The following is a 25,146-nucleotide window of genomic DNA, read 5'->3' as shown; positions in this document are numbered from 1 at the left end:
GCAGCTGCACAGAAGGTAGCAACGTGAAGATAATCTTTCAGCATTTTTAGACGAGCGTCCGTATCGTCTAGGTGTGCGAACAGCCCCCCTGCTCACACCCCCTACGTCAGGATCAGAGAAAGTCAGCGCAAGAGAGAGAGAGATTAAGTAAGTTGGCTTTCTTCTCAGCCATCTGCCAATAGCGTCCCCTTGTATGAAATCAACTGGGCAAACCAACTGAGGAAGCATGTACCAGAAATTAAAAGACCCATTGTCCTCAGAAATCCGCGAACCAGCAAAAAATCCACGATATATATTTAAATATGCTTACATATAAAATCTGCGATGGAGTGAAGCCGCGAAAGGCGAAACGCGATATAGCGAGGGATCACTGTATCACAATTGTACCATCTTTCTTTCCGTGATAACTGTGTTGTTTGTGATGATTTTTTTCTTCGGCGATAAATCAGGAAAGCCAACCTTAGTCATATCTGTTGTTTGAACAAACACTTTTGGAAATTTCTTTTAACACTTTTTTTCTTTTGAGTCCCAAATGCTGAATCTTTTAAATGTGGTCAGTGAGATATGTGTTTAATGACTGTACCATAGTTCAGGATAGGTTTCTCTGTTTGGAATTTCAGCACAGACAAAACCGATCTACATCATCAGCAGTTAATAATTTATTTTGCAAAGTAACCAATTAATGCATGTGAGGCAAGCCCCGTTTTCAAAATTTGATCGTGTAAATGTATGCTCTGATTTGACCGAACACTGTTTTGAGTTTATTCAATAAAAATAAGACTTTCTGATAAAACAATCTACTTATGAAAGTGGGAATATCCAGAGCAGATGTAGCCAGTGGCATTGTTCTCCATCTGCAGATTTCTGGCCATTGTGGATTGCACGTCATTGTAGTAAATAAATCTGGCCGACCGATAGTTCAGGATATTGCCATTGCATCATGATGCTCTTGGACTACCTTGATATGATGATAATCTATTTTGAATCTGTCTGAACAATTGATATTTGAATTTTGAACATAATCAATGAGACCTTGCATATGTTCCGTTCTAAGTTTTGCTTGAGTCGATTTACTAAAGAAGAGATGATTAGCTTCGACTTTTAGATATGCATTAATAATGTAATGTTGCGATAGACATTGCAGATCTTTCTTCTTCGCTTAGTCGTGGACGTGTCATCTTTAATTAATCTTAATTTCTTTAGAGCAGCTATTTCTTTTTCACTTAGTCTGAGGGGTTAGATGACCGTGATCTTGTTTGAAAATGTTTGTAAGTAGGGTGTGACTTGCCAAGGTCACCGTCTCACGGACTTGCTTCCAATATGTCAATATGACTTGACTTGATCGTGTCGTGGGACGTGAAAGTGTCTCTCTGAAGTGTCTCTCTCCAAAAGATGTCTCATCCCAAGTTTTTTTTTTTTTTTTTTTATGATAGAGATATTTTAATTATTATAATGTGTTGGGTATTAGTAAATTATCTCCCCTCCCCCCTTTCATAAGCCGCCTTATGGGTCTAATCATAGACAACAACTATGTCGGTTTGCCATTACCCTTGTTGCTAAGCTTTAACTATTAAATTTGATCTGCATTGCACCTTTGGTCCGGTGGTAGGCAGGACTGGTTGTGAAAAGCTCTGTTTTTTCAGTCCAATTGAGTTCCTAATTAAAAGGCTATTCTAGTGGTCAATAGTGCATACCAGTTTCATTTTATGATCTGTTTCTCAGTTTGACATTGTGACCCACTGTGTGGGTATGCTTTAATTAGTTTTTTATTCTTCTGTTTTGAATATTTAACTCATTGTTTCTCAATTAAATTCTTTGTGTTAATCAGAATGTTAATTACACCAAGTAAACTTTTGGTGTTTTTTTTTAGTTATGCTTTTTGTTTTTTTAGTTAAGCAGTTCCTGCTTATGTATTTAGTACTTATCAGTTGTTTGTTGCATTTCCATTAATATGTTAAGGTGATTAATAACACAAACAAATTTGACGGTCATGAAGCATCGTGTTAATAGCACCATAAAATTATTTCACCACCTTAAAAGATTGCTGGTTAGGGCAAAAAAAAAAAAGCCTTTTAAATCCCCAAGGATGCTATTTCTGTTCCTGTCATTGTCTCACTGTTAACCCCAAGAAATTCACTTAATCTATCTGTGCTTTAACTGTGAAAATGAATACAACTAGTTGTAACATATCCTGAAAGTTGCCTTGGAAAACAAATGAATTAAAAAGTGTGGGTATTCCTGGGTTTCAGTTTGCTATATTTCCCCCCTTGGAACCAATAAAGTTCTATTTGTCTGTCTTAAGCTGAAATTGCCTTGCTGTATTTCAATAAGAAATAAATGTTGAACTTGTACTGCAGGCTGATAAGCCTTACTGTTAATTAAGTTTAAGTATCGTATTTTTGGGGACAAAATACTGCTACCTCAGCTGAGTTGTAAGATCAGTGTTACCTACCTTTCTTGTAACTGGATACATTATTTTACTCATTTTATCTGAAATAGGTTTATTCCAGTAAACATTTTTAGTTAAATATACTCAAGTGCAAGTAGTGTTCTTTTACTGTGATTAAATATTGTTTTATAAATGTAAACATTTATTTAACCCGTTAGCCTAAAAGCTGGAGAACTGTTAAAAATAAAACATTGTTTTTCTTTCTTTCTAGAAAATGATGAAAGATAACAACTTGGTTAGACATCTGGATGCATGTGAAACAATGGGTAATGCAACTGCCATCTGCTCAGATAAAACTGGAACTCTTACAATGAATAGGATGACAGTAGTCCAGGTATATGTTGCAGATAAACATTATAGAAAAATCCCTGAACCTGATTTAATTCCTGATAAGACACTGGACCTTCTAGTTAATGGGATTGCAGTCAACTGTGCTTACACAACTAAAATTTTGGTAAGTATAATAACTTCTAAAATATCATCTTTGACATTGTGAATATAATTCTAAAATAAAAAATGAAGTATTGCAAACTATTTGAAGACAAGTGTGAACTGTTTGGTTTTATGTATCTCCATCTTGTATTAGGGTTATTTTGTTATAGCCACTGGTAAGAAGTGATTTTCTTGGCAGTATCTAAACTTAAGACAAAAAATATTTTTGTATAATTGTATTCATCTTCTTATGAATACCTGTCATCCTTCCATCAGAGCCTATCTTGTCATCGTTCATATTTTGTTTGTTTTGTGTTTCATTGTAAATTGCAAATACTTGGCAATTTTTTACTTTTGAGAAGTGCCCTCACACATACATTTCTGAAGAATGCCCCCCCCCCCCCCCCCCCATATTAATAATAACCATATTATTTTGTGTATTAAACAAACAAATACATGCAGTGAATTCAGAAAGTACCGACACCTTCAGTTTTCATGTTTTGTACTAAAATTATTTCAGTTTTTTCCCCCAACATCAAGCATCACTCAATTTTCCCGGAATGATCAAGTGAAAACAGTTTATTTTAAAAAAAAAATTCAAAAAATTTCTAAAATCCTAAAATCACTGACACAAGTATTCAGATCCTTTAGTCGGTGCTTTGGATGAAGGGCCTTTAGCAGCAATTACAGTGCAAGAAGTGCAACAAGTTTCACATGCCTGTATCTGGGGATTTTCTGCTATTTTTCTCTGCAGTTCCCCACAAGCTCTATCCTTGGGATTAATAAAGTATCTATCTATCTATCTATCCATCTATCCATCTATCCATCTATCCATCCATCCATCCAGTTAGATGGAGACTGTCTTTAGACAGCTATTTTCATGTCTCTCCAGAAATCAGTTCGGTTAAGTTCGAGCTCCTGCTGGGCACCTCAGCAGGTACTACCAGAGTTGTCCAAAGCCACTCTTGTGTTGTCTTTTCTTAAGGTCATTTTCCTGCTGGAAGGTAAACCCTGCAGTTCAGTCTGAGGTCCAGATCACTCGGTAGCAGGTTTTTACTAAGGATATACTTTATTCTGTTCAGTTTTTCCTCAACATTGTCTAGTCTCTACCTCTAAAAAAAATAAACCTAATGCTTGATGCTGCCACAACCATGCTTCACTTTTGAAATTGTATTGCACAGGTGCTGAGCAGTGCTCAATTTCTACCAGACATGATGCTGCTCTGTGTTTATTCAGACCACAGAATCTTGTTTCTTAAAGTTTGAGAGTCCTTTAGGTGCCTTTTTGCGAACTTTTGATAAGATGCTTCTCTCTGGCCACTCTAAATGGTGGAGTGTTGCAGTGATCGTTGATGGTATGGATTTTTTGCTTCATGTGAGGGGAAAGAATAAAATGCTCAATCCTGCAACATAGCAAAATGTGTAAAACAGGCTGCTTGATATGTTCTGAATCCACATCTTGCATCTTCAAAAAAACAATTAATTGTAATTGATTTACAAATTGGGGATTGCAGACTGAAACACTCATTTTGTATGGGCAGAGGTAGTAGAGGATAAGAATCAACTGTAAAAGACCTTAGGTTGAATTCAATTGTTACTTGTTTTGGTATGTTCAGTATTAAGTGCAGGGTTTGTGAGTGGACCTGCATACAGGTTATTGTCACGTATGTCAGTCTGAAACATATGGTGTGCATGCAGATACTCAACTATATTTTACTGTGCTAGAAACTGGTGTGTATTCCTGCTCTAAATGGGGTTTGATAGACAAGAAGGATATCTGTGTTTTTTAAGGGGATGTAAGCATTTGTGTGGTTGTTGAACTATCTGATATGTTAAGGGTTTTTTTTTTAAAATTGGTACATCTTTTCCTAATCATTAGTAAAACCATTGTAATCAGCATGCATTTGTTTCACTGTTGCTTTTGTTAACCAATTTAAAATGCAGCCTTACATCAGCAGTGACAGTTTAATTGTAGTAAAAAGCCTAGGTATTTAATTAATTAAATAATTGTATTTAATGTACCAAAATGACAATATGTGTACATTACATAGACGCCAGAAATGAGCAAAATTGATTTTTAACTAATTTTAAAGGACATGTTACCATGAATTGCTTTATTACTTATTTATTGAAATGTGAATATCAAAATTACCAGTAGGTTTTATTTTTCCTTATCCCACTATAAAAAGAGTTCTCCCAAAGATTTTTTTCTGTATGGAATAAAATGAAGGCATGACATGATACAGTACATGGAAAGTTTGTAGTGCCCATACTGATTGCAAAAGGTTATACTAGGATGCACATGGAGGTTGCTAACAGAGTTTTGTAAATCTTCACACCTGTACACACTGCCCGATATTTATTTTAGATACTGGATACTTAAAGGTAAACTATTCACACATACTACACAACAAGTAGTCACTACACTCTTGGCACGCAGATTTATTTTGTTAAATTGGAAGAATCCTAATTCTCCTCTTATAAAACATCGGTTTCCCACTGACTTATATTATTTGAAATTGGAAAAAATCAAATTTTCAGTTAGAGGATCTGTACAAAATTTTTTCAAAACTTGGCAGGATTTAATCAATATTATTTTAGAATAAGAGAATTAACTATTATTGCATTTAACTCCCTTCTCTATCTCTTATTTATATAGATATTTACTTCTCCCCTTCTTTTGTCTAATGTTGCCTTATTAAAAAGCTTAAAGAAATTTTCCTTTAGCTAAGCTCTCCTTCTCAGGGGTGGGGTTTGATTTGTTTTCAAATTTTGTTGGGTTATAAATTGATCTGTTTGTATGGAATGATTACAATGAAAATTAATAAAATAAAAATATTAAAAACAAGTAGTCACTCTGAGCTTGAAAGGTATGTTGTAATAAAGTATATTTTAGTAATCTTATTTCATCATTTTTAATCTTTTATGCTATATATACAGTATCTCACAAAAGTGAGTACATCCCTTACATTTTTGTAAATATATCTTTTCATGGGACAACACTGAAAATATGGCACTTTGATACAATGTAAAGTAGTCAGTGTACAGCTTGTATAACAATGTAAATTTGCTGCCCCCTCAAAATAACTCAACATACAGCCATTAATGTCTAAGCCGCTGGCAACAAAAGTGAGTACACCCATTCATTCATCCATCCATCCATTTTCCAACCCGCTTAATCCAAACACAGGGTCACGGGGGGTCTGCGGGAGCCAATCCCGGGCAGGACGCCAACCCACCGCAGGACACACGCACACACACATACACACACCCCAAGCACACACTAGGGACAGTTTTGGATCGCCAATGCACCTAACCTGCATGTCTTTGGACTGTGGGAGGAAACCCATGCAGACACGGGGAAAACATGTGAATTTCCCCTTGGGATTAATAAAGTATCCATCCATCCATCCATCCATCCATCCATCCATCCATCCATCCATCCATCCATCCATCCATCCATCCATCCATCGGGAAGCGAACCCGGGTCTCCTTACTGCGAGGCAGCAGCGCTACCACTGCTCCACCGTGCTGCCCCATGTTCATTTATTTCTATTTATGTGGTATTTTTTTTTTTCTTCTCTTATTGTAAAGCACTTTGGCCACAGCATTGCTATTTTGTTTTAAATGTGGTATATAAATAAATTGGCATTATTTGTGTGTGTGTGTGTGTATGTATGTATGTATGTATGTATGTATGTATGTATGTATGTATGTATGTATGTATGTATGCATGTATGTGTATATATATATATATATATATATATATATATATATATATATATATATATATATATATATATACACATACACATACATACGAGGGGGGACCCAAAAATAACCAGAATTTTGTTGTTGCTAGGTTGATACTTGTAGTACGTGGTTGGGCCGCTAGGACGATCTAGTTACACTCCTCACAAGTCAGTCTGCCAAGTGCCATCAGTCTGGAAGGTTGTGCTTGTGTTCAGTGAATTGTTTTGTAAAAGTAGGTTGAGCAACAGTGTGAGAAGGAAACACCCTGATTTGTGGGAGTCGGGCGATTGGTTCTTTCATCATGACAATGCTCCATCTCACACTGTTCTCAGCATTCGCCAATTTTTGGCAAGAAACGGTATGACAACCCTGAACCACCCACCCTACTCACCGGATTTAGCTCCGTGTGATTTCTTTTTGTTCCCTCGGATGAAAAAGGACTTGAAAGGAAGGCGTTTTGCTGACGTCGAAGACGTAAAACAAGAAACGACCAGAGCATTAATGGGCATTACTTCAGACGAATTTAAAAAATGTTTCGAACAATGGAACAAACGGTTAGATAAGTGTATTTCCGCCAATGGAGAGTACTTTGAAGGAGTTTGTACAGAAAATTAAATTAAACACGTTTTAAAAATATTTCCGGTTATTTTTGGGTCTCCCCTCGTGTGTGTATATATATATATATATATATATATATATATATATATATATATATATATATATACATATACAGTGCATCCGGAAAGTATTCACAGTGCATCACTTTTTCCACATTTTGTTATGTTGCAGCCTTATTCCAAAATGGATTAAATTCATTTTTTTTCCTCAGAATTCTACACACAACACCCCATAATGACAACGTGAAAAAAGTTTATTTGAGATTTTTGCAAATTTATTAAAAATAAAAGAATTGAGAAAGCACATGTACATAAGTATTCACAGCCTTTGCCATGAAGCTCGAAATTGAGCTCAGATGCATCCTGTTTCCCCTGATCATCCTTGAGATGTTTATGCAGCGTAATTGGAGTCCACCTGTGGTAAATTCAGTTGATTGGACATGATTTGGAAAGGCACACACCTGTCTATATAAGGTCCCACAGCTGACAGTTCATGTCAGAGCACAAACCAAGCATGGAGTCAAAGGAATTGTCTGTAGACCTCCGAGACAGGATTGTCTCGAGGCACAAATCTGGGGAAGGTTACAGAACAATTTCTGCTGCTTTGAAGGTCCCATTGAGCACAGTGGCCTCATTCATCCGTAAGTGGAAGAAGTTCAAAACCACCAGGGGCCTCATGTATAAACGGTGCGTACGCACAGAAATGTTGCGTACGAACATTTCCACGCTCAAAATCGCGATGTATAAAACCTAAACTTGGCGTAAAGTCACGCACATTTCCACGGTACCTCATACCTTGGCGTACGCAATTTCACTGCTCGGTTTTGCAGACTGGCGGCACCCAGCATCAAAGCAGTGCTACTGTTCCTGTGTTCTTTCTTAGCTCCACATTCCTGACGTGGCTTTATAAATACACTGAAACTAACTGCATATTGTTTATTAGTGTAATGCATCTGATTGTAATAAACCTGCAGCAATATAATGGTCCAGGGAATAGCCATAGTATTTCCAAATACCATAACTGCTTTAGCGTTGTAACTCTCACTGCATCTTCTTCTTTCAGCTGCTCCCGTTAAGGATTGTCACAGCAGATCATCTTTTTCCATATTACTCTCACTGCACCACTCGGAGTGTTTATATCACTGTATCTGAGTGGGGAATAACAGCAGCAGCTGATCGGAAAGAGAATTATTGGTATACAGCATGAAGCAGACGCTGACTCAGCCACGGCAAAATGCTTTAGAGACTTCCCAGTACGGACTTCGCGGTTTAGAAAAAGTTTCATCCCAAGAACTCTAAACGCAATCAATCAGTCCATCAAGTGCTCCTTGTAGAACTGTTTACTTATAAGTACAATTAACTCACTGTAAACTTGCACTACAGTTATAATATTGCACAACCTGCGCCACTTTATAAAGCGCATATTTACATATGATGATGGTATTCATTTTTAAGATGAAATGCAGCAAAATATGTTGATTATATTATACAGTTAAAACTTTTACTTCATTTAAATAATCTGTATTGTTAATAATTAAACATGTGAGGACACGGTGCTGCAGAGCTAGCTAGTTCAGGGATTGTTCCTGCATTGCGTTGTATTCTTGCGCTAACGCGACACTGGAAAGATAGACGGATAGAATAATTAAACATGTACTACGAAGATATTTCAATGTTCCTTAAAAGTTTTGAAGAATCGGCATTCTAAGCTTACAAATGGCTTCACGTCTATTACATAGCTGATTGTGTGGCGATTGGGTATTTAGAGAAAGAAAAGTAAGGACAGGAATTGGAGGTTAGTACGTTTGAAAGAGACAATACTGCTGTGATAAATTATGTCATTGAAGGTCGCGCATGGCGCAGCAAGCCTCTTGCGTGAGATATGAACAAGCACTGCTCCACCGTGTTCCCATGTTTAATAACATGCTTTCATTCCTATCATCATGAAAAAGATATGACGTATACATCTCAGTATTTTAATTATTCAGAGAGCTGTAATATCACGAATGTAATGGATTATGTGTCCTGTCAGAGAAAGAGAAAGTCCGTTTAAGAAGCAGGTAGTGATTCACACACAGAGCACAAAAGATCAAATACAGAACAAAGCATTTAATGTCCTACTTTAGTTTCAATGGGATTTGAGAAACTAGTAAATTTAACAATTTTAAAATGAAGTTTATGATGTTCTACTTTAATGGCAAAATAAACTGTGATTAAAGTGGAAATTTCAAGATTAAAGTTGACATTTTGTGCTTTTTTCCCCACTGTGTGCCTATTTTTTTTGTCTGTACCCTAATAAGCTTTCATATGACACTCAGACGGTGGGCTATGACTTGCCTTTTCATGGCGACATTGATATGTGATTTCTTTTTTATTTCGGGCACTGTGCGACTTTGTGAACTTGAGCTTTCGAGTTTCTCCGACACTCTGTCACTCGATCAACTTCATTTTGTTGATTATACCACTGTTTAAACCAACAAATAGTACGTTATTCCTTTGCCTCCACTTGGTTTTCGCTGAAATTCTTATATTTTCCCCCGTGCTTTTCCCATTGTCTTTTCTCAGAAGGCTGTTTATATCGATTTGCATATTCAAAGAGGCGTAATTCTGGGAGGAGTTGGGGCGGGACAGAAGGTGCGTGCACATGCGTTACTTTTCACGCTGATCGGGATTTATTTGGTGGAAGAACGTGAAGGTTTGCGTACGTACAGATTCCTGCATCTGGATTTTTCTGTGCATACGCACATTCCCGCTTTTGTGCTTACGCCATGTTATAGTGTGAGTTCTACGCACGGGGTTATTTATACATGAGGCCCCTGGACTCTTCCTAGAGCTGGCTGGCCATCTAAACTGAGCGATCGGGGGAGAAGGGCCTCAGTCAGGGAAGTGACCAAGAACCCGATGGTCACTCTGTCAGAGCTCCAGAGGTCCTCTGTGGAGAGAGGAGAACCTTCCAGAAGGACAGCCATCTCTGCAGCAATCCACCAATCAGGCCTGTATGGTAGAGTGGCCAGACGGAAGCCACTCCTTAGTAAAAGGCACATGGCAGCCCGCCTGGAGTTTGCCAAAAGGTACATGAAGGACTCTCAGACCATGAGAAAGAAAATTCTCTGGTCTGATGAGACAAAGATTGAACTCTCTGGTGTGAATGCCAGGCGTCACCTTTGGAGGAAACCTGGCACCATCCCTACAGTGAAGCATGGGGATGTTTTTCAGCGGCAGGAACTGGGAGACTAGTCAGGATAAAGGGAAAGATGACTGCAGCAATGTACAGAGACATCCTGGATGAAAACCTGCTCCAGAGCGCTCTTGACCTCAGACTAGGGTGATGGTTCATCTTTCAGCAGGACAACGACTCTAAGCACACAGCCAAGATATCAAAGGAGTGGCTTCAGGACAACTCTGTGAATGTCCTTGAGTGGCCCAGCCAGAGCCCAGACTTGAATCCGATTGAACATCTCTGGAGAGATCTTAAAATGGCTGTGCACCAACGCTTCCCATCCAAACTGATGGAGCTTGAGAGGTGCTGCAAAGAGGAATGGGCGAAACTGACCAAGGATAGGTGTGCCAAGCTTGTGGCATCATATTCAAAAAGACTTGAGGCTGTAATTGCTGCCAAAGGTGCATCGACAAAGTATTGAGCAAAGGCTGTGAATACTTGCGTACATGTGATTTCTCAGTTTTTTTATTTGTAATAAATTTGCAAAAACCTCAAGTAAACTTTTTTCATGTTGTCATTATGGTGTGTTGTTAGGAAAAAAATGAATTTAATCCATTTTGGAATAAGGCTGTAACATAAAATGTGGAAAAAGTGATGCGCTGTGAATACTTTCTGGATGCACTGTGTGTATGTATATGTGTGTGTGTATATATATATATATATATATATATATATATATATATATATATATATATATAAAATATACAGTGGAACCTCGGTTCACGAACGTCTCGGTACACGTACAACTCGGTTTACGACCAAAAAGTTCGCCAAGCTTTTGCCTCGGTTCACAACCACACACTCGGTATACGAACAAGCCAGTTTCCCTTTCGGTTTGTGCGCGCCGATGATTTCCGCACGTGTTGCATTGTTCTCCGTGCATGCGTGCTTTCGCTGTGAAGTCTTTGTGCTCTATTTCATTTCCCTTCCGGTTCATATGCACCGATTACTATATTTAAGCACGTGTTCAGCCTGTCCCTGTTCATTGTTCTCAGTCAGATGTGTGTGCTTTACCTGTGAACTCTTTGTGCTCTACAGTATTTTGTGTGCTTTTGTAGTTAACCATGGCTTCTAAGCAAGTGAAGAGTGGTGAGAATTATTGAGACTTAATTATGAGAAGTGTTGCAATGTTACTTTTCCCTTATTTCAAATGTTCATTTTTTCCCTGTGCTTAAAACTCATGTAAAAAGAGTGTTTACAGCGATCGGGTTGTAATGCTATTAGCGTGAACTCCTGCAGTGTTACTGTCTTGGTTGGCTTTTAAATAAAGTTTGGATTTGTTCAAATGTTCCTTTTTTCCCCCCTGTGCTTAAAACTCATTTAAAAAGTGTGTTTACAGCGATCGGGTTGTAATGCTATTAGCTTGAACTCCTGTAATGTTACTTTCTTGGTTCGCTTTTAAGTAAAGTTCAGATTTGTTCCAATGTTCCTTTTTTTCCCCCCTGTGCTTAAAACTCATTTAAAAAGTGTTTATACAGCGATCGGATTGTAAGGCTATAGCGCGAACTGCTGCAATGTTACAGGGGGGGAGGGATGGGTGTGGGCAAGGTTATTATAGTTAACAAAAACTAAAATCAAAACTGAAACTATCATTAAAAAAACATTTTCGTAAACTGAAATAAAATAATTTAACAAAACCGAAATGAAAAACTAACACTAAACGAAGCTATTAAAGTTGCTGGAAAGACTAACTGAAATAAAATAATTTACTAAAATATTTTAAGTTTTCGTTTCTGAGTGAATATTCTTGCTGTTCGTCTTTAACCCTTGAAAGTTTTAACTCTAAAACAGAAAGTCATCCACTACGAGCAGCCCGCATATATTCATCCAGTGAACGGCAGCTGGTGAAGGAGGGCGGCTGTTCACACAGCATTTGCGGTGACAGAGCAAGCTGAGTGCAGGTGCGTAAAGCATGTGAAATAGAAAGCGATTTGTGTGCCGCCTTTCTTTGTGCTTGTTGTATATCAAGATATAATTCAAACGGCTACAATCAGAAAGTGCTGGTCAACAAAATGTTTACCATATGGACAGAAAAATCACTAGTGAGTAACATTTCAGTTTATTTCCCAGTTGTGTGCTTTTTGTTGACAGCAATTCACCTGCCACTTCGCACAGGAGAAATTGTTTTTACTTTCTCATATACGAAGTACAGAGAAAGTATAGTAATCATGAAAAAATTCAACCTTGATATTTTGATAAATCTTGACGTTATAGACTAACCAATGTCCAACAATACTGTTTTTTGGAATTGTGTGTGTACGGGCGCGCGTGTATGTGTGTGTCTGTCTGTGTGTGTGTGTAACCACGATAACTCAAAAACACAACTAGATAGATGGATGAAATTCAGCATGTGGTTGTTACACCACAATTATAGATCTGTATTAAGTTTTGGGCCAAATCCATCACCCGGAAGTGGTACTTTACCTGAACACATACTCAATTTGATTTATTTATTTATTTTTTTAATTTATACAACTGCAGAGTCCAATTTATTCAACTTTACTTTTATAATAATTGTTCAATATATTATTAATTGGATTTTTTGTTGGTGGTTCCTTAATGTACATAATATAAAAATATAATCATTGTCTTGCGGTTTAGTCCTCAAATATCCATCCCCATATCTGAGTATACAAGAAAGTCGAGGGGAGAGCACTCCCAGTTTAGGTCATCATACAAGATCAGCATATTGTTGCTGGCCAATCACTTTTGCTTTAAAAACATCGTTTAACAACGAAGCGATACGAATGAAGGTAGAGAGTCTGACAAGTGATGAAAAACTAAACATACTAATGGGTTTTTGTATTTGTTCCATATTTATTAATTTATCTTTTTTAGTTCACATTCACAACTCAAATATACCTGATATTGTGAAAGTAATCCATTAGCAGAATTATATTTTAAAATATTTCTCCCTTTTTTCAATGTTTTTTTTTCTCCCTCTCTCTCTCAAAATAGTTGAAATAATAAGCAATTCTTTTTGTTCTTAACATCAGCCTTATCATACATATTGCATACCAGGGATTTTTTCTGCCTTGCATCCAAACCTGCTGCGGTAGGCTCCAGATTTCCTGCAGTCCTACTCTGGATAAACAGGTTTTGGATAATGTATATGTTGTTCTTAATCTCAGATGCTGTCTGTTGTTTTATTCTTGTCCGTACTCCTATTATCTGCTCTTGCTCTGCTCATTATGGGTTTACTGTCCTTTATGGTGGTCTTTTCAAGACTCACTGCCCCTAACCTTGACACTACATGCTTGTTGTTCTTTTATCCCTCAATACAGCTAGGTGGGGTCTGCACACTCATTCATGTCTAAGAGCCCTGTTCTTCCTAAGCTCCTGTGATTTTCATGAGAAAATATTTTAAAAATTATAAAATTGTGTAAAATTGTTCATATTCAGTGTCTAGATTTGATTATACTTGTTTTTATCAGACAAAAACAAAACCAAATAGTAAACCATGTAGTGTAGTAAGCTTCCACTAACATTAAACTCGTATCCAAATCTGTTAAGTGTACAGTTCAGTCTGATTGTGACACAAAACTAACTCTGTAGGCGCTCCATGTCATAATTACTAAAACTAATATATATTAAAATAAAATAGAAATGTTTTTGTGAAATAAAAACTAAACTAAAACTAAAAATACACGATGAAGGAAAACTAAACTGAATTTCAAGCAAGGTCAGAAAAATATAGAAATAAAAACTAATATTAAAAGGCAGAACTATAATAACCTTGATGTTTAGTAAGCAGTATTTTAAACTGTAAATAAATTTTAGATGTCTTTGTTTGAAGTCAGGTTACTAAATATTTACACCAGATGAGAATGATTTTAATTTTAGATAGAATTATACTATATCTTGGGTATCAGTTGATTTGGATCAGTTTTTGACTTGTTTCAATACTGGGATTTTGGATAGTAGTTCCAGAAGAGAGGCAAGTGTCGCAGAATTAAAGATTACAATGCTGGGACCTACAATATGTTTTGATTAGCCAGACAGACAATTTTGTTATAATCATTTCGGGGTAAAATGACACCCTCTCCCTTAAGTTATGCCTTTACTTAAATATACCTACACATGTATGAAGGGCAAGGTTAGAATTACCACAATAAAATGCAATTTTTGGAAAGTGGGAAGAAGACCAGGATACTTTGAGAAACCAGGCAAATACTATGCAGACCACTAGTAGTAAAAGGGTATAATTTGGGGATCAATATTTTATTTATTTTTTATTTTTTTATAAATCTTGTTATGGACAAAGCTTTGGTCACATTTCCCTTGGCCGGAAGTGGTCAAAATATGTTATTCCAGTGTTATCTAATGCTAAAATTTTGGGCTTCCCACACAGTGAAGTTAATAGGTGGATAGCACCTTTTTTCCTGGCACTTTTTTTAAGCTACTACACCAATAGACTTGTGTTTTCCATCTAGTAAATATGAAATATTTTTTGTATTTGGATACTAGGCAGGTGGAGAACAGCAATTTGTACAATATTTGCTTTGTTTTTCTTTCTTTTTTAATACCATATCAATCAAATTCTCATACACTACTGCTTTTTTTTTCTTCACATCCAGTTTTTTAGCCACAAGTTCTAGGGAGTTATATGTCTCCCTCTTAAGAATGTGCAGATACTACAGTAAGGCAGTAAGAGTTTCCCTTTTTGGCCTTGGCTAATTCATGTATAACATGATCAAATTAGCTTTTTAAATTACCCACCAGGGTAAAATGATAGACTGAATCGGGACCTATAGGGCTTGTGAGTATGTGTTTGTTAATGTATATCTTGTATGTGTTTTGTAATATGAGTTTAATAAAATATTGATTTAAACTGGCTATTTCCAAGCTGGTGGTCAAATCCCAGAGATCATCTCTGTAGCCTGTAAATTCCCCTCTAACCAGTGAATTTAACTTCATTGCATTTTCAGGTGGATGTTGTGTTTACTTTCATCCTCTCTGAAAAAGACCTGTCAAGTCTTATTGGAAAAGCATTGCGTTTTCACTTTGTATATTTCTTGAATTCAGAGAAGTATTTTAAAATTTCTATGAGAATGCAAGATCATGGGAAAGTATTTGATTACTTAATTGCAACAGAAAAGATATTTTGGGAAAAGTAAGCAACAATTTAGATTGTATTATGCCCTAAGACCACCTTTGGTCCTTCTCATTGCATGAGAAATTATTTAATGAAAGCTACTAAACATTCATTGAAGCAAGCTTTTTTACAGTGCATAGCTGTTTGGTGCATCTAATGGTGAAGAATGCTATGCATAACACTACTGGGCATCCTCCTTTTCAGTGACCCTATGGTAATGTGTAACCTTTTTCAATGAAATCCTAATGTTAGTGGTCATTATGCTTATTAATGTTACTCATCATTGAGTCTGGCTAGTGAGTTGAATATTAGGAATTTTATTTAAACCTGGTACAATAATAACATAACAAATGAAAGTTTAAGTGAAAGATTCTCTTGCTTTACAGCCCCCAGAGAAAGAAGGTGGTCTGCCACGACACGTTGGCAACAAAACGGAATGTGCCTTGCTGTCATTTACATTAGATTTGAAAAAAGATTATCAAGCAGTGAGGAATGAAATTCCAGAAGAAAATCTCTACAAAGTATACACATTCAACTCAGTCCGGAAGTCCATGAGTACTGTCCTAAAGAATTCTGATGGTAGTTATCGAATGTTTAGCAAAGGTGCCTCTGAGATCATTCTAAAAAAGTAAGACATTAATTTTACTCAGTCTGACATGTTGTGTATTTACGTTTTAATAACTTCTGAACTATACAGAATTTGTGTGTTTATCATGCTTGGTGTACAAGAGAAAAATCAAAACATTATTAGCAACTGAAAATAAAAAAATGGAAATGGTAGTACTGTTTAAAAAGTAAGTTAGCATATATTGAATCAAGACAATGTTTTGCTTATTTTTCCACTGACACCAGGGAATAGAACCTGGCTAACAGCCTGGTTCCAGGTGGTTCTCAATTTTAAGTAAGAATGCCTAAATGTTAATTGTTCATTGATTCCATGAAAAAGGAAGGGATAGGTATCTCTGTATATACCCATGCAGAAAGTGAAATGGAAAACACTCCATAGCAAAGTCTTCCTTTTGCTGGATTTTATATGCAAGATTTATTTTTTTGTTGTTGTGATTTTTGTTAATCATGATATTCTCCTCCACCACAACAAAGTCCAGCATCTATTGTATTTTTCTTTATACAGAGTTTCATTACAAATCATTTTATTTTTCAGTACTGCAGTTTAGTTTACTTGGAACTCCATTTTACACGTGACAAAAATAAACTGACTAAAGGCTGCATCCACACTATTACATTTTTTGTTTAAAAACAGCATTTCTAATTGAAAACAATCTCTGTCCACACTTGTGTTTTTACATTCTTTACAAAAGTTTCTCCGTCCACATTAAAATGACTCAAAATGCATATGACATAGATGTTTGCCTCCAATGGGCATGCATGCATCAGCAGGAAAATCCTTGAAGCAGTGATAATGCTGCCTACCACGGGATTTATCGCAAAATTCTAGGGACTGATAAATTGTCAACTGCTCTTGATTGCAGCATTCAAACAAATTTACATGCATGCAGATAAGCAGTACAACAAGTGCCATGAAAAGATGATCATCTAAGTCTGTTGGAATATGGTTTTCTTCTGTGAATGGTGACCAATCAGAGAATGACACAATGTAATGAGCAGAATCCAGTCAGGGAAAGGATATGCAATAAGCACAAACAAATCGGAACGCCTTTAGAGTCTACATGTTTACCTCTGTACATTGCAATACTGAGCTGGCTTTTTCAGAAATATATACATTACAACACACTGAGCTGGCATTTTCAGAAGTATAACGCTCTAGAGAGCAATTCAAAAGTCTGTTTTTTTTATGAGGATTAAAAATGACTGGGTAGTGTGGATGAAAGGCAAGAATAGAAATGATTATGCAATTAAATGAAAATGATGTGGTGTGGACATAGCCTAACAATGCTCTGACTACAGGCTTGTCAACTGCATGATGAGGTGGCCGATGATGAAGGAGGAGAAGGTGGTAGATAATTGAATCAAAAGAAGTTGTTGTTGTAAGATCTGTCTGGTTCCTATTGCCTGTGAAAAATGTGCACCCTTTAAAATATTACTACCTGTAATTTTTAAATGATGCATTTTACTTCATGTGGTTTTATAACTTACCAAGCATCTTTACATTTTAGGTGTGTGAAGATTCTCAATTCAGAAGGTGAATCTAAGGTGTTCAGGCCCAGGGATCGAGATGATATGGTGAAAAAAGTAATTGAACCTATGGCTTCAGAAGGGCTGAGGACCATATGTGTAGCCTACAGGGATTTTCCTGCTGGAGAATTTGAACCTGAGTGGGAAAATGAGAATGCCATTTTAAACAGTCTGACCTGTATTTGTGTAGTGGGAATTGAAGATCCTGTCCGGCCAGAGGTAAAATCAAAAAATTTTTTTTTACTTGCACTTCAACTTTTTGATATTTTTGTTTCAAAATAGGTGTGTAATACTAACATTGAAGTCCCATCTGTAGGGTCACCTTTTTAAATGCTTTGTTAGTTTTAATTGAATCTCTTACTATTCTAGACTATAATAGACTGAGGTGGGGGGAAATCTAGGGGTTACAAGTCTGAATAATGCACTAATTTTTGCCTTTCTTTTTCATACTTAATTTGAAACAGTGTGTTGAATCGCTAACATTGTGTTTGTGGTGTTTTCCACAAATGAAGCAGGAGTTTGAAGCTAGTTGGCTTTTTTTATTTAAACATCTGACCAATTGTAGTATGCACAATTACTCCTCTATGAGCAGTAAAAAATTAATTCACCACTGGTCCCAACTCAGTTTGAAAGGTGCATTGTTCTATACATATTGAACCAAAGCCCTCAACAATATTTCTAAACTGTCAATGTCTTGAAATTTTTTCTTATATATCACCTGTATGCCACCTAAGTAACTAAATTTGGGTTTGCGTAGTTTACTTTTAGCAGCATGGTGGCGCAGTGGTAGTGCTGCTGCCTCACAGCCAGTTAGGAGACTCAGGTTCGCTTCCCGGTAAAGCCTTCATATTACTGGGTCTGCTGACATACCCACCCTTGCCTATGAATTTTGAGATCTTCGTAATTACTGGAGAATAAGATTGTAAGTAAAAGTAGCCAAAATGAATTGCAGCATTGGCCTGTCTGTGAAAGACTTAAGGAAAATTCAGAGTAGAGAAGCTGTTGGCCTTGTAGTCAGGATGACAGTAAGGGTTGTCCAACTATGGTCCACTGAAGACAACCCTTGCAGAACTAGGACATCCAGCCATCCATTTTCCAACCCGCTGAATCTAAACACAGGGTCATGGGGGTCTGCTGGAGCCAATCCCAGCCAACACAGGGTGCAAGGCAGGGAACCAATCCCGGGCAGGGCGCCAACCCATCGCAGGACACACACACACACACACACACACCAAGCACACACTAGGGCCAATTTAGAATCGCCAGTCGACCTAACCTGCATGGCTTTGGACTGTGGGAGGAAACCGGAGTACCCGGAGGAAACCCACGCAGACACGTTGCTAGAATGATTTAATCACTTCATTATCTTGAGAACTTCAGGGAGCTAGGAAAAGGTGCTGAGAACAGTGTTCCTTTGTTTGTCAATTTTGTCATATTGATAGCAAGATCCTCACAAAAAAATGTGCATTATGTGTATTTAAAATCTGCGTTATCCAATTATTCGTCAGCTATTTATTTACCTGTATTATGCTCACTTTTACAAACCTTTTTGGTCTTCATTGCACCAGTTAATTTTTCAAAGGTGATAAAGAAAAAAGGGAAGCTTGAATTAAAAAAAAAAAAAAAAAATCAAATTAGCAATATTAGACATGTGGTGGGAGCATTTGATTCATCGCCTAACTGGCACTGCTTTAAACCCTACTCTTTCCCTTTGTGGTAGTGAGCTCATGTGACCGTGCCAGCATCTTTCCTGTACTGTAGACTTTTAGGCAGCTTCTGAGTATGTACCTTACTGCATTTTGGTTAGGGCGCTGCAAGTACATTGTGGTTTAGGGCTACTGTCATGTGCCATTTCAGTTTCTATATTTTCAGTGCTACGTAGCGTTGTAGCATTTAAAAAAGGCATAGGTTTCAGCCTTTGATTTTTGCTGGGTAAATATGGAAGCAGCTATCCAGAGTGCTGGGATTCTTGTACCTTAAGATGGTGGATTTACATTTGTGGATAAGGTCAATTATGAAACTGACCAACTTTTTGCAGTGGCTTTGGCAGTTTAGCAGGCATTTTAGAAGATTATGGTGGTCCAGTACGGTAAATTGACCAGTAATCTCCAAAAATAAGGTTAAAGGATGAAGAAATGAGCTGGTGTATACATAGCAGGTTCTGGTGTAGGGTAGCCTGACTACTCTTTACATTATAGAGAGAAGTTCAGAAATACAGGAGGGATGTAGAATTCCACTGCTTGTTCTTGAGGTATTTTGGGGCAACTTGGGGGAATACATCTGTGTCTGTATATACCACATACATTTTCTCTTGACTATAACTTTCACTTGCTAAAAAAGATAGAAATTGTTTATGAAAAAAATCTGATATTCTGGCATTACATTAAGTTGTCCTGAACATGTTTCTTTGTTTTTCAGGTTCCAGATGCCATAAAGAAGTGCCAACGTGCGGGTATCACCGTTCGTATGGTTACAGGAGACAATATTAATACTGCTCGTGCTATTGCTACAAAGTGTGGAATCCTTCATCCGGGAGATGATTTCTTGTGCTTAGAGGGAAAAGAGTTCAACAGAAGAATTCGTAATGAGAAGGGGGAGGTATGTTTTGGAAAGTATTTTCAAGTAGAAATACGAGGAACATTCAAAAAGTTTTGGCACTTTTGTTTTTCTTTTTTTTTTAACTCTATTTTAATTGTTTGTTTGTTTATTTAATTTCAAAAACAAATTGCAAGCACTTTTCTACATATTCATCTTCTTTTGCGATGCAATTTTCCTAATGTCATACCAACTTTTTAATGCCCAATTACTGCTCCTCCCCCTTCACCATTTCCAACAAAAATACAAAAGTGCAGAAACTTTTTGAGTGTCCCTCGTATGTCCATATTCATTTGTTTGCCGTACAACTTTTTTCTTTTTCTTTCTTCTCAAGATAGAGCAAGAGAGAATAGATAAAATTTGGCCTAAACTAAGAGTACTGGCAAGATCCTCACCCACAGATAAGCATACACTAGTGAAAGGTAAAACTGTTTTGTTATGGTATATTTTTCCATTCAAAAACTGTCAAGTCCATTAACATTTTAATCACATCAGTTTTTTCTGTACCTTAATTCTATAGGCATTATTGATAGCACAGTTGTAGAGCAAAGACAAGTGGTTGCAGTAACTGGAGATGGTACCAATGATGGTCCTGCACTCAAGAAAGCAGATGTTGGTTTCGCCATGGTAAATTTTTATATTAATACTTTTTCCCTCACATCACAGAATAAATTATAGCTAACATTTTGTTTTCATCTTATGTCAGTTTTTAAGACACGTTTTTGGGAGGAAGGGGGTGGTCCTTTGCAAGACAGTAAATTTAAAACATATATATTCAACACTTAGAGACTATGTTATTACAGAATATTTTGAATTACTTGATTGCAAAATCTACACTAATTTCATCAGTGACATTTTAATGACTGGTCTCTGGCATTCCTGTCTTGCACTAGGATTTGCTCAGAGTCCCATTAACCCTAGACCAAGTTAAGCAGATTTGAAAGGGAATTGATTGATTTAGATTTAAGCATAAATTAGTACACAATGTCACAGTGCTAAACCTTGTACTTTGCTGTTAAGTAATGTATAAAACTGGTTAGTGCTACTTTAGATAAACCATTTAACAGACAGAAATGGAGCGAGCAGAAAGTTAATAGTGATGAGTCAGGTAAGGTCTTTGGGGTTTTTAATTATCAAGTCATTATTGTTACATGTACAATTCTTACTTTGGTTGCATGTGATTAGCACACCCATTATAGATCTGTGATTTTTCTGTGTCATTCCAAACCTAATAACTGTCTGAAAGAACAGCCTATGAGCTTCTGAACTTTCTTGACTGGAATAGATGTATTGACTTCTCAGATTTGTAGCACTGGAAATGTTGATGTTCAAGAACATGAAATTCTGTATCATTTTTACATCTTGACCACTTACTTGGAAAGGATTGTATGTTCATTTTATTATGTGTAAAACTCTTCACCATTTTTTCCCATTGACATTCAGGTTTAGATTATTCAGGCTACATGACTTGATTAGTTTAGCTACTTTTTTTCTTTCTCACGTTCCTATTGTATTTTTTTTAACTAACTTGATCATCCACGGGGCTCAAATTTCCTCCAACCACTTGTATTCTTTTTTTTATTTTTCCTTTTCCCCACTTTACTACTTAGGTAAGTAATATTTGATTTTTGTGCAATATTGATCTTTTTAACACTAGAATTACCAGAGCCTACGAAAAAACTCGTAGATCCGGCCCACCTTAAATCGCTTCTTAAATCTGTTCACACCTCTCTGCCAGCATCTTTTGTCCTCTAAATGTGCTGATAAAGACAAGCTTCCAGCAGCCGGCTATTCCATCCCCCCTCCAACTTAGAACGTGCACGAACTTTTCCCAGCTCATGCCTTGATTGATTATCTGGGAGTGAAGTAGAGTTTTAGAGTGGAAATAGATCGTTATTTCGATCGCACGCGTTTCATATGTGTACCGTTTCTACAGTAATCTGTGTAAACACATTGTTAAAACAGAAACTTTTTCATATTTTAGTAATAAATGTTACAAAATGTAGTCATAAACTATAGAATGTGTAAAGCCTGAGTTCCAAAGATCAAATAAACACTTTCACAAAAGCTTCAAGAACTAAACAACAGTTTCCGTGGTGTAGCGCGTTAAGATTTGTCTCTCAGAGCGCAGTAGCTTTGCTGTGCCTCACAGACATGAGTTCAATTCCCTGCTGGGGATAAAGTCTTACTTCTTTTTTCTTTTTAACCTCAAACGGACATAAAATTTATAAATTGGTATGCACTGTCAGTTAATGAGATTGTTATATTTTCATGTGGGATGCTCCATTTAAAATATTTTTTTAACAATTGAGACTGCAATTAACATGAACAACTGTCCTTATAACTTATTTTTTCAAGATCCATAACACACAGACAGACAGAGCACTGCATAATAGAGAGACAGACAGGCAGAGATATACAAATAAACAGGCAAGGCACATGTACTGAAAGAAAAAAAAGATCAACATGTGCATTGTTCCTGCTGCACAAAGCCCCCCCCCCCCCATAGTGAAACGGAGAGACTACGCACGTGCGCCACACAAAGCCAAAGCACCAGAGCAAAACGGGAGAAACTACGAACCGTCAGAGTAGGAAACAAAATAAAACGTCATAAAGAGGATAAAGAACAGGGACAAACACATGAAGGGCAGGTTACAGAACAAAGCCCCATAAAGGGATTAAAGAAACAAAGCCCCCCCTCCAGTGAAACGGGAGAGACTACGCGCGTGCGCAGACACCACACAAAGCCCCCACCCCCCGAACCAGAGCAAAACGGGAGAGACTACGAACCGTCACAGTAGGAAACAAAGTAAAACGTCATAAAGAGGTTAAAGAACAGGGACAAACGCATAGAGAGCAGGTTACAAAACAAAGCCCTCAGAAATAAAACAGAGTAGGAAACGAAGTAAAACTTCATAAAAGGATTAAACAACGGGGACAAACACATGAAGAGCGGGTTACAGATGATGAAAACTGGAATGCGACAGCTACAAACAAACCTGGGCACTAAACACATGCAGACCGAGATACAGAATATAAAAGCAGAAACAACGACAGTTAAACGTCCACAACACACAGCGGAGGCGGACCCTCAAGGTTCAGGCGCCTACATCGGCCGTCAGAACGCGCAGTGAAGTACAAAAGGCAAAGGCGCCTGCACAGCATGGTAAGAACCGACATAATATGGAAGGCGCAGGCGTCGCCGCCATATTGTGAGTGGCACTAATGCGTAGATCTAATGAACGTGGACTCCTACAACGCGTGTCTCAAACTGCATAGGCAGAGCAGGCACGGGTTCAACACGACACAGCTCGAGTGACCGAGATACAAACACGCGACTGCCTGGATATAATTAATGAACGCAAGTGCCTACAACGTGCGTCTGAAATGACGCAAACCAGGCAGAGACTCCTCCAAAAAGAAAGAGCTCGACTACACGATATGCGAAGTGAAAAGAATAAAATCGCCACGAATCGGGTGTCATTATAACAAAAACAGAATAAAGCAAGGTCTCAAATGAAAGACAGAGTGGAAAGCAAAGTAAAACGTCATAAACAGTACTGACGGGACTCCGTATTACCAGTGCAGAGCCCCAGAATGACACGGGCGAGCGCTCCGTATTAAACGTGCGTCATCCTCACACCTGCCTGCCCAGCGGACACAGGTTCAAAACGCCGGGGGTAGGCGAGCAGGGGGCGAAGCCCCCTTGTTTAACAGAATAAGTCTGCGTGCCAAAAGTGTAGTGAATGCAATCGCCGTTTGCTTGTCCTTCTCCACTTCAAGTTCGTCTGGAAGAACACCGAACACAGCTGTTAGTGGGTTAGGAGGGATTGTGACCCCAAGGCTGTCTGAAAGGCACTTAAAAATTTTGGTCCAAAATGATGTTAGTTTGGTGCAGGCCCAGAACATGTGACCCAGTGAGGCAGGAGCTTGGTTGCAGCATTCGCAGGTTGGATATTGCCCTGGAAACATTTTGGACAGTTTTAAGCGAGACAGATGGGCTTGATTATATAATTTTTAGTTGAATAATTCTATGCTTTGTGCATATGGAGCTCGAGTGAATTCTCTGCATTGCTACCTTCCACTTCTTTTCTGATATATTGATTAGAGAACTCCTTCCCAATGTCCCTCTTGGATCTTTGAAAGGTTGGGACTCATTTTGACTTATTGAATGAAAATGTGTTTTGTTTGTTTAAATGATTGAGGAACTGTCCCTTTTTATGTGGGTCCTTTTTTGCAAGTGTTCTTGTATAATACACTACCGTGGCTGTCCGTGTGTCTGTGCAGGATTTTAAATCACCTGCAGCTTGCAAACCGTTTTACCTATTGACCTGAAATTTGGTACACATATACTGTGTGATGTCTACCATCCGCTTTCAGGGTGATGATTGACCTCCAAGGTCAAAGGTCAACCCAGGAAGATCAAGGTCAAAAATCAAATAACCTGTAGCCTGAAATTTGGCACACATATCACTACACTGAAACTATGCACTACAATTTTATATTAAAAGTGAAGAGTTATGGAATTATTACTCTTTTTAATTTTATTTTAGAATCTCAGCAACTGGGCGGGCTTGTGGCGTATGCGTACGGGAGCCGTTCTCATCCCTACCACCTTTGCCGTCACTTCCCCTACCTCTTCATATCTTAAATCATTCTTGAGGCAGGTTGAAGACTTAAGTGCCAGCTTAAGTGAAAAATTAAGGAAAACGTAATTGCAACACAAAGACTGACTTAATCAGTTTTAACGCGAAAAGATGCAGACAAAAGAAGAGAAGAAGAAGAGCTGCTCAGGAAGCAGCAAGCACATCAACCTCTGAGCAATTGAATGC

General features: G+C 37.5%; 1 protein-coding gene across 4 annotated transcripts in view; it reads left to right on the top strand.

Moving 5' to 3' along the window:
- Positions 1–25,146, top strand: part of atp2b1a (ATPase plasma membrane Ca2+ transporting 1a) — a 254,802-nt gene that overhangs the window by 188,095 nt on the left and 41,561 nt on the right. For all 4 annotated transcript variants that reach the window (XM_051931431.1, XM_028817370.2, XM_051931437.1 and 1 more), the window contains 6 exons: positions 2,661–2,903; positions 15,952–16,193; positions 17,701–17,938; positions 20,138–20,317; positions 20,649–20,736; positions 20,835–20,941. In XM_051931431.1, coding sequence (XP_051787391.1) covers positions 2,661–2,903; positions 15,952–16,193; positions 17,701–17,938; positions 20,138–20,317; positions 20,649–20,736; positions 20,835–20,941 — 1,098 coding nt within the window. The remainder of the gene's footprint in view (positions 1–2,660; positions 2,904–15,951; positions 16,194–17,700; positions 17,939–20,137; positions 20,318–20,648; positions 20,737–20,834; positions 20,942–25,146) is intronic.

The sequence above is a fragment of the Erpetoichthys calabaricus genome, chromosome 1 (assembly GCF_900747795.2).
Source record: "Erpetoichthys calabaricus chromosome 1, fErpCal1.3, whole genome shotgun sequence".
In the NCBI taxonomy this organism is placed as follows: Eukaryota; Metazoa; Chordata; class Cladistia; order Polypteriformes; family Polypteridae; genus Erpetoichthys; species Erpetoichthys calabaricus.
The sequence above is the reverse complement of the archived record's forward strand: the minus strand, read 5'-3'. Positions and strand labels throughout refer to the sequence as shown.